This window comes from Saimiri boliviensis, chromosome 8, assembly GCF_048565385.1.
Source record: "Saimiri boliviensis isolate mSaiBol1 chromosome 8, mSaiBol1.pri, whole genome shotgun sequence".
NCBI classification, from domain to species: domain Eukaryota; kingdom Metazoa; phylum Chordata; class Mammalia; order Primates; family Cebidae; genus Saimiri; species Saimiri boliviensis.
The window spans coordinates 48547277-48557201 of NC_133456.1; the positions used below are offsets into that span (position 1 = coordinate 48547277).

General features: G+C 46.5%; 1 protein-coding gene across 5 annotated transcripts in view; it reads right to left on the reverse strand.

The window, feature by feature from the left end:
* NXPE3 (neurexophilin and PC-esterase domain family member 3) overlaps positions 1–9513 on the reverse strand; it is a 44474-nt gene extending 34961 nt beyond the window's left edge. Inside the window, exons 1-4 of one of the 5 annotated variants that reach the window (XM_074404440.1) lie at positions 9430–9513; positions 6417–6599; positions 5939–6035; positions 3347–3670 (exon numbers count right to left, since the gene is read on the reverse strand). In XM_074404440.1, coding sequence (XP_074260541.1) covers positions 3347–3439 — 93 coding nt within the window. In that variant the 5' untranslated portion in view covers positions 3440–3670; positions 5939–6035; positions 6417–6599; positions 9430–9513. Of the gene's footprint in view, positions 1–2132; positions 2282–3346; positions 3671–5938; positions 6060–6416; positions 8447–9429 lie in introns of those variants that run through there. The other 4 variants (XM_074404438.1, XM_074404437.1, XM_010350023.3 and 1 more) reach the window with 4 other exon arrangements.
* Positions 9514–9925: the final 412 nt, after the last annotated feature.

The following is a 9925-nucleotide window of genomic DNA, read 5'->3' on the forward strand; positions in this document are numbered from 1 at the left end:
GTACCCTCAAACTTGAAATAAATTTTTAAAAAAATACAATTCAATAAATAAATAAATATAAAAATACAAATAGGTTTAAAAAATAGTAAACTGGCTGGATGTGGTGACTCAACCTGTAATCCAAGCACTTTGGAAGGCTAAGGCAGCCAGATCACTTGAGCCCAGGAGTTCAAGACCAGCCTGGGCAACATGGTGAAACCCGTGTCTAAAAAGAAACTACAAAAAAATTATAGCCAGGCATGGTGGCACACACCTGTAGTCCCAGCTACTCAGGAGGCTGAGTGGGAAGGGCTGGCTGAGTGGGAAGGACTGCTTGAGCATGGGAGACAAAGGTTGTGGTGAGTCACGATTGTGCCACTGCATTCCAGCCTGGGAAACTGAGCATGACCCTGTCTCAAAAACAATAAAAAATAATACCGCCAGGCACGGTGGCTCAAGCCTGTAATCCCAGCACTTTGGGAGGCCAAGGCAGGTGGATCACGAGGTCAAGAGATCGAGACCATCCTGGTCAACATGGTGAAACCCCGTCTCTACTAAAAATACAAAAAATTAGCTGGGCATGGTGGCACGTGCCTGTAATCCCAGCTACTCAGGAGGCTGAGGCAGGAGAATTGCTTGAACCCAGGAGGCGGAGGTTGCGGTGAGCCGAGATCGCACCATTGCACTCCAGCCTGGGTAACAAGAGCGAAACTCCGCCTCAAAAATAATAATAATAATAATAATAATACCAAAATGGCCGGGCGTGGTGGCTCAAGCCTGTAATCCCAGCACTTTGGGAGGCCACGGTGGGCGGATCACAAGGTCAAGACATCGAGACCATCCTGGTCAACATGGTGAAACCCCGTCTCTATTAAAAATACAAAAAATTAGCTGGGCATGGTGGCGCGTGCCTGTAATCCCAGCTACTCGGAGGCTGAGGCAGGAGAATTGCCTGAACCCAGAAGGAGGAGGTTGCGATGAGCCGAGATCGCGCCATTGCACTCTAGCCTGGGTAACAAGAGCGAAACTCCATCTCAAAAAAATAAAATAAAATAATAATAATAATACCAAAATGATGGAAAAAGACATACTTGCTAACAGCAAACGAAGGAAAGATAGAGTGGTTATACAATATCATATACAGTACTGGAATAATTGGCTAGCCATATGCAAAACACTGAAACTGACTCCTTCCTTATACTATATACAAAAAGATATACTTGCCAACAGCAAACAAAGGGCGTGGTGGCACATGCCTATAATCCCAGCTACTTGGAAGGCTGAGGCATGAAAATCACTTGAATGCAGGAGGTAGAGGTTGCAGTGAGCCAAGATCATGCCACTGTACTCCAGCCTGGGCAACAGAGTGAGACTATGTTTCAAAAAAAAAAAGACAAATACCATATGATTCCACTTATATGAGGTTCTTAGAGTTGTCGAGTTCATAGAGACAGAAAGAAGAGTGTATGCCACGGAGCAGGGGGTAGGGAGGAATGGGTAATCATTGTTTTTTGTTGTCATTGGGTTTTTGTTTTTGTTTTTGTTTTGAGACAGTCTCTCTCTGTCACCCAAGCTGGAGTGCAGTGGTTTAATCTCGGCTCACAGCAACCTCCGCCTCCCAAGTCCAAGCAATTCTCATGCTTCAGCTTTCCCAACAGCTGGGATTACAGGCGTGCACCACCATGCTCAGCTAATTTTTATATTTTTAGTAGAGACGGGGTTTCGCCACATTGACCAGGCTGGTCTTGAACTCCTGACCTAAAGTGATCCTCCTGCCTCAGCCTCCCAAAGTGCTGGTATTACAGGCACGAGCCACTGCGCCTGGCCTAGGTAATCACTGTTTAATGGGTAAAGAGTTGCAGTTTGGGAAGATGAAAAAGCTCTAGACATAGATGGTGGTGGTGGTTGCATAACAATATGAATGTACTTAATGCTACTCAATTGTACACTTAAAAGTGGTTAAAATGACAAGTTCTATGTTATGTATATTTACCACAAAAAATTTTTTAAAAAAAGAGGAGTTTCTAAAATACCTAGACACATCAGCAACAGCTACCAGGTAAAAGGAACTACTGGTGCAGAACTGGTAGTACCTTACATAGTAAAACATCCAAGAACAGTTTAAGCAAAGAAAAACAGGAAGAAATACCCACCTTTTATGCCTTAAGCTACTTCCAACAGGAAATCTTTAACAGAATTACTTCACAGTCTCCAAAGTACCTAACAAGTTTTACTCATTGCACACATAAAAATATCTGTAGGACCTTAGTGTGCCCATTTCGTAGTGAGATTAGGTGTTCTCCTAAAAATCACAAAGTTGGTTTCAGCAGGAGAGATGTTTTTAAAAGCCTATGGCTTAGCTTTTAGAGAATCTTATGCTACCCCTAGTAAGAAAAGAAATGCCATAATTAAGTTGGATATGTAATCTGAGAAGTACCACAAGCCAACAAAACAAAAGGAAAGCATCCTTTTATCCAGAACTCCTCCATAGGTTTTGGTTATATGAGGTCATGTTGGGGCTTGGGGCAAGGAAGAAGGAACACTACTAGGATCCTTCTCAGTGCCAGGCCCTTGTGAGGGATTCAGTAAGACAAGGTCTCTACCCGAGTGCCATCTAGTAATCTTCAAAACAGATCCATCTACTCCCTCCCTTGAAATCCTCCTTCAGCTTTTTCCCATGTGTCGACTAAAAGGTCCCCTCCTTGAAGAGGCTTTTCCTTCATCACTCTAAAGCTATCCTAGAATAACTCCCTTTCCTTATTGTACTTTTCACAATCTCCAATTACCATTACTATTTTTTTTTAAGACAGAGCCTCACTCCATCACCCAGGCTGGAGTGCAATGGCGCAATCTAGGCTCAACGCAACCTCTGCCTCCTGCGTTTAAGCAATTCTCTTGCTTACGCCTCCTGAGTAGCTGGAATTACAAGCATGCGCCACCATGCCCAACTAATTTTTGTATTTTTAGTAGAGATGGGTTTTCACCATGTTGGCCAGGATAGTCTTGATCTCTTGACCTCATGATCCACCCACCTCAGCCTCCCAAAGTGCTGGGATTACAGGCGTGAGCCACTGCACCCAGCCATCATTGTGATTATTATGTGATTATTACTTATTCTTTTCTTCCATGCACACTTACAGTGTGAGTTCTAGAATCGAAGGCCCGTAAGTGAAGAAATGTCTTCACTGTACCCTCAGTGACTAGCCCAGTAGATAACCATTCTAGGCACTTAAATACCTATTGAATAAATGAAAACAAGAACTGTAACTAGGATAAGCTTCCGATAACCAATATTTTCCCAGGCTGGTTAGACCCAAATCCCCAGACAGGGCTTCCTTAGTTATGAGGGATTACACTGGGTACTCACCTCTACCTGAGTAATATTGATGACCAGCACCACCACCATCAACACTGCAAGCAGACAGCAGAAAAGCCGTAGTTTGAAGAAATTGGTCCACATTGTCTGGCTGTGTCTTGATCACCCATGGCCGACACCAGGCTACCTTCACTCTTTAAAATTCCATGTCTTTGTTTTTCTGAGCTGCAGATGAGCTTTCAGTTTCATTTGCTTCTATTCTGCTAGTACCCTTAAGAGTTCTTATGTAGTGGAGAGACTGCAGTTGATTCAAGGAGCACATTTTTCTTCAAAGAACTCCTTCAAAGAGGAGAGAACATCACCAACTGCAATGGCCTAGAGTCGGGGGAGAGGAAAAACATCACATTTCCTCTTCCATAACCTTATCTAAGGCCCAAAGTCACAAGGAGAAAGCAAGAGCCAGAGCACAGTAATGTCTTTTCATTTCCAGACAATCTCCTCAAAGTCCCCTTTCCCAGGGCAGGCTTCTGTGTAAATACAATAAAATGTTCCCTATTGCCTATTTAGGTTTTAACTGTTAAGAATCAAGGAAGTATGTCTTCAAACTCAGAAACTGTGAAATAAAAGTAACTGTTAAATTTCTACAGAGATCTCAGTAAATAAAATCACTTCCCGTGCCCTTTAGTTTAAGTTATATAACACTGCTATATTAATTACACTTAAAGAACATGAAGAGGAAGTTTTCATGAAGGGCTCTGGGATCCAGTGCAAAGCATCCCGACATTCTCTGGAAAACAAGGAGTACCTCTCCTAAGTATGGCAGGAGATAGGACACACTCTCTCGGTTTCCAGCTCTCTCCCGCCACGTATGTGGTCCTGATGCTCCCTCAGCTAAGTAATAAGGCACAGGAGGACACACATCTGCCTGGAAGATTGAGGGCAGAAAAATCAACCTTGAAAAATGGGTAACGGGATCCCAAAATCCTTCATCACATCTGCTACCGGCAGAGGACTTCAGAGTCAGCCATGCCTAAGTGTTCTCTCATGCAACAACTTCAAATGCTCTTTCCACTTGCTATTTTGAGATAAGTAAACAGAAAATGTCCTAGTATTCTGTCCCCAGAGAGGCTTTCCATGGGGAGAAGGACACAGAAATGAAGGCAGAAAGGGCACAAAACCATGGTACAGAGTATCTCGGAATAGCTCAGCTGTGTCAATGCTTTGCTCCGCCTTGTGTTGGACCTGGCAAGCCCCCATTCTCTCACTCCTCTGCCTCACCTGTCTGAACCAGTCCCAATCTCAATGACAATACCAATCAGCTTTACAAAGGAGACAAGGGTGAGCCATTCCAACAAGCTTTCCATCCTCAGAGTTCCCAGAGCACTTACGATTTTCACTTCTCAGCTGATCTCTGTTTGGATTTTTTTCTCCCTCACCCTCCATTTGTATTTCTTATCTCTCAAACTAGACTATACCAATTATATTTTTTTAAAACCATACATCAGAGAAAAAGCAACTTAGTGAACTGTATCATACTTTTCTGATTTGTTCAAGGTACTTACTTCTTCCCGTATGCAACAAATAATTATGGAGGCCTACTCTGTACCACACACTGTAGTAAGTGCCAGAAATTCCCCTTGAAAAGCTTACACTCATATTAGACAAGACGTCCGTCCCTTCTTAAGGAAACATAAATCCACCAGTCCTGGCCACCTCCACAGGGACGCCGGGAACGGCAAAAGACGTGCTTCTCCACTCCCTGGCCGCTAACACCTCCCCTGTCCAATATCCAGGCACTCATCCACCTCAAACTGCCTATACATTCTGGGAAGAAACTGGCTGTGAAACAGAGGATAACTCTGTCATCAGGACCCCAGTTGTTCTGCTAGCGAAATGCTTCTCAAAAAGTTGTCTATAAAAAAAAAAACAAAAAACAAAAAACAAAAAAAAAAACCCAGGTTTCCCTGATGGCTAGAGAGGGAAAAGACCAAAGATGGTACTCCACAGGAGTTCAGTCGCACCATAGGCAGGTGTGGTCGTGGGTTGCGGGGACACTAGCCATTTAAAGGACATTAGCGTGGTTCGGCCAGGCCGCAGCAACACAACACTGTCAGTGATGCAGAAGGCAGGCAAAGGCAGGAGACTCTAACGTGAAAAAACTACAGGGCTATAGGCAGCAAGGCAAGAAGCCCCTCCCAGCTAGAGACCTCTACTGACAATAATTTAGGAGGATCGTGCCAGGAAAAGACCTGACTTTGTGCTATAAGCAAGTAGAACGCTGACATTTGAGAGACCCATTTGTACACCTAAGTAGATGGTATGTGAGGCACACTAGACAGACCTCTCTTTGAAAAGATGTCCACTAAAATTTTAAGAGTTGTCACCTCTGGGCAGTTTTTGCTTCCTCTTTTATCTGTATGCCCCAATTTTTCACCAGGAAATAAAAATCAAAAACACAAAGAATAAAGCTGGGCCAGGCATGGTGGCAAACGCCAGTAATCCCACCACTTTGGGAGGCCACGGCAGGAGGACTGCTTCAGACCAGGAGTTCGAGACCAGCCTAGGCAAGATAATGAGACCCCCAACTCTACAAAAAAAAAAAAAAAAAAAAAAATTTAATTAGCTGGGTATGGTGGCACTTACCTTAGTCCCAGCTACTCAGGAAGCTGAGGTAGGAGAACTGTTTGAGCCTAGGAGGTCGAGGCTACAGTGAACCATAATCACACCAATGTACTCCAGCCTGGGTAACAGAGCGAGACTCTGTCTTAAATAAAATAAAGAATAAAACCAATTTCGAAAAGTAAAAATTAAAGATGAGATATAGGAGAAATAAAGCATTAAATCATATGTGAAATCAATTCAACTTAAACTGAAAGAGTTTTTAAGGAAAAGAAGAAACCTATTTTACAGCATGAGGTAACTGCAGTTTAAAAAAAAAAAAAAAAAGCCTATAACAGGTTTCTAGTATTGTCCTATAAATATAAAACCTACGCATTACAAAAAGAAAGCTATTTGTAAGGAGCCTTAAAATCAAGTAAGAACAACAGTGTTAGCAGGGAATGATTCCAAAGTTTCTCAGATTAACCAATAAAGTAAAAATATATAATTCAATGTAATTTACCTTTTTCGGAAATTTTCCAAGAAGAGATGCTTCCTGGAACTAGAAATTAGAAGTTATGTCTAACTTTCCTTCTAGCATGAAATTCTGAACTCAGGCAATTTTGACCAGCAGTGCTTATTTTCTTCATGCCACATTTGAAACACACATAAATGTTTTTTTTTTATTTTTATATCATTCTTCTTGCTGCAACGGAAATATGCACATGATACAAAGGTTAAACATACTGAAAATGAAGTTAAAAAATAGTAGAAATTAAGAGTACAATTTTACAGGCAGAGTTATATATGATACAGTGGAAGGAGTGGGGATAGGAATGTTTCCTTTTCCTTACTAATAAGAAATAGTAATTGTCTATTTAAATACATTAACTTCAAACTGGCAAATCACTCTCAGACCTTGGCTGAAGGTCAAAACTTAATAAATAGCAATATAAGTTAAAAAAATAGAAACCAAAGATAAAAGCTCCAAATGTTTTTTTCTTAAAAACTATTACAATTATGTAGCTCAATAATTCAATGATCTTGTTTTCCTCTACAGAAAAAAAAAAATAAGTATCTGTACAGATCTAAAAGTTATAATTCAAGGAATCTAAACTTGAGTGATCGTGTTTTCAAATGCCGGACCACCACTTATTCATGCTTTATTTTTATTAATATGTGCAAAGGACAAGCAAAAAGTTAAATGCATGCTCTGACTTACATGTGGAACCCAGTATTTGTTGGAAGTGTTCTGCCAAATTTTTATTAAGCCTACTTCCATATCTAAGACTCACAGTGGCCAATCTAACTTCATTATGGCCTGTGACAATAATCCCAGATTGCCATTAGGGTTCTACCCCTTCTCACAAGAGAATCACAAAGTAGTTGCTTACATCATTTAGATTTACAATTGTCAGTAACACAAAGGAAATTCCTGAATTCAATACTAAATAATGAAAATTAGACAGCAACCCTATACCCCCTGGGGAGCTAATGGTCTCAGGCAAACATTCCACAAAGACAATATATTAGAGGACAATTGCATGGGAACTGTCCAGTTTCTGAGGCAGTCTCTATCCTAAATAATCTGACCTGTTAGCCACATCAATGTAATTGTACTAGTGAGAGCAACTTTAGTTCAGAACAGTTTAGAAGAATAGTAAGAGACAAAAGCACAGATTTACATGGAAAGTATCTACACTTAAATGCTTATATTTCAAACTTTGCAAAGAGTAGCTGCATTTCATAGGATGCAGAATAAGACCTTGAAACAGGGCAGGATCTACAGAACGAAGAACTGGAGACCCATCCAAGACCACAACAATGACGGGTTAACCAAATGGGGTCAGTCCTTGAACAAGGATGAAGCAGGGACAGTAGTCTACAAGACTTGTTTCCGCAGATGCCACTTCTCCTTCATGTCCTCCAACGCCACGTGCCCAAAGTGCTGACTCACCTGGACCTTCCCTTGCCCTTCTTCCAAAGCAGGGCCCCATGTATTCATGGAAGTTACATGGCAGGTGGAGCAGTAATAAAATCACTTATGTAAGTTACAGCGTACTAAGTGCTATTTTTAAAATATTGAACACATTGAGAGGTTGTGGTCTTCAAACCTGCATGAACGTTAATAATCATCGTGGAAGCTTTTTAAAAATATGAATAACTGGAGCTGACTCAACCAATTAAATCAGAATCTGTGGGAACAGGCCCAAGAAGCAGCTTTTTTTTTTAAGGTCCCTAGATGATTACAACATACAGCCAGGCAGGAGAATCACTAGCATAGAATGACCGGGGGTGTTACTCGTTTCAGTTGGTAAAAGGATGACCTTTTCAAAATGATGTTTGAATTATCCAGTCAGGACAACCCAATTCCAGGGCAATAGGGACAGCCGACCCCAGTTCTGTGATTCACCCCTTGTTTTCCTTCCTCAGTAACAAACAACAGCACTCAATCAGCCCGAAAGAGACTGTGAGGGTAACAGACATGGGGGAAAAAAAAGACTAAGAAAGTCAAAGAAAAGCAGAACCTTTGCTGTGAACCGAATCTCTGGTCAGAAGCCAAAAAAAGAAAGAAAAGAAAGACAAGGAGAACCTAAAGACGACGGAGAAACTGGATGCTGCTGCCTCCACTCGGACCATCGTCGGGGGCTGGGAGTCCTGCCAGCTTCAAACACGTCCTGAGGTTCCGAACGGTCGTGAACCACAGGGAGGAGGGAGGAGCCCCGCCAGAGCAGGGCGGTTCTTTCTCGTTGGGATACGTGGCCACCATCCCCCTTTATCGCGGATAACCGAAAGGAAAGAACATGTGCCATTTCACGTACATGCTGCCTCCATCCCGCCTGGGCACCCTTCTTACCGCCGCCCTCGTCGGCCTGACATCAGGCAGAACCGGGCGCCAGGCCAGGCTCTCCGCGTCACGCTCCGTCAAGTCACACTCCCTTCTCCCTCGCGACCTGAATCCGGTGTCCCCAAACGGCGGCTCAGCACGGCCACGGCGGTCCACCGCGGGACGGCGGCGCCAGCCAGGGGGCGGCCGGTGCCCGGGGCGGCGACGAGCCGCGGGGCGTGAGACGGGCAGCGAGACGCCGCCAGGCGCTGTGCACCGACGGGCCGAGCGGCGGCGCCCGGGGGACTGGGGCCCTTGGCGGCGGCGCGGAGGTGCGGACCGCACGGAGCGGCGGCGCGGCGGCCGAGGGGACCGAGGATGGAGACGCCGGCCCGCCCCGCCCCGCCCCGCCCCGCCCCGCCCCGCCGGTACCCGCCTGGCCTCCAGCTTCCCAGCCGCGCCGCTGCGGCAACTCCGGGCTCCGCTGCCGCCGACGCCCCCGCCCCGGGCCGCCCCTCCGCGGCCCCCGCGCCCCCTCCGGCCGCGCCCCGGGAGCTGCACCCCCGGCTCCGGGCGGGGGGCGCGGGGGCCGGAGCGCGCGGAGGAGGGCTTCGCAGCCGAGGAGCGCGCCAGGGAGGGCGGGCGATGGGTCGCTCCGCCCGCAGCGGCCCCTCCCGGCGCCCGCCCGCAGCCCGCAGCCCGCACTCACCTCCGGGGCCCGCCCGACCCCTTCGCTCTCCCCGGGCCCAGGACCCCGACGCCCGGCGGCCGCTGGCCCCCGGCTTCCTCGGCCGGCCACGCCTCCTCACCTCCGACCCCCGGCTCCGATTGGTGGAGCTGCGGCGGGGGCGGGCCGAGGGCGTTGACGAACGGCAGCGCGCGCGCGGCGGCACCCGCGGGCCTGGAAGCCGAGCGGACGCCCCGGGGCTCCACGCCGCCGAGCTCCCGCGCGCCACGCGACATGCGGCGTCGCCCCGTGGCCCGAGGTCCCGCCCCCCTCGCGACCCGCCTCCTGGTGGCCTTCGGACCTCAGGGTTCTCCTGGGAGCATCCACCTGCAGCAAGGGTTGCAGCTCCGCCCCGCAGCTGACGGCTCGGGCAGCCTTTCCTGGGCGGGGGAGGAGCTCGGTGCCCTGAACCGCAGAACTGCGGCTCGCCAAGTGCGAGCGCGTGCGCAGCGGATCCTCGAATCTCCCCGTGCCTTGA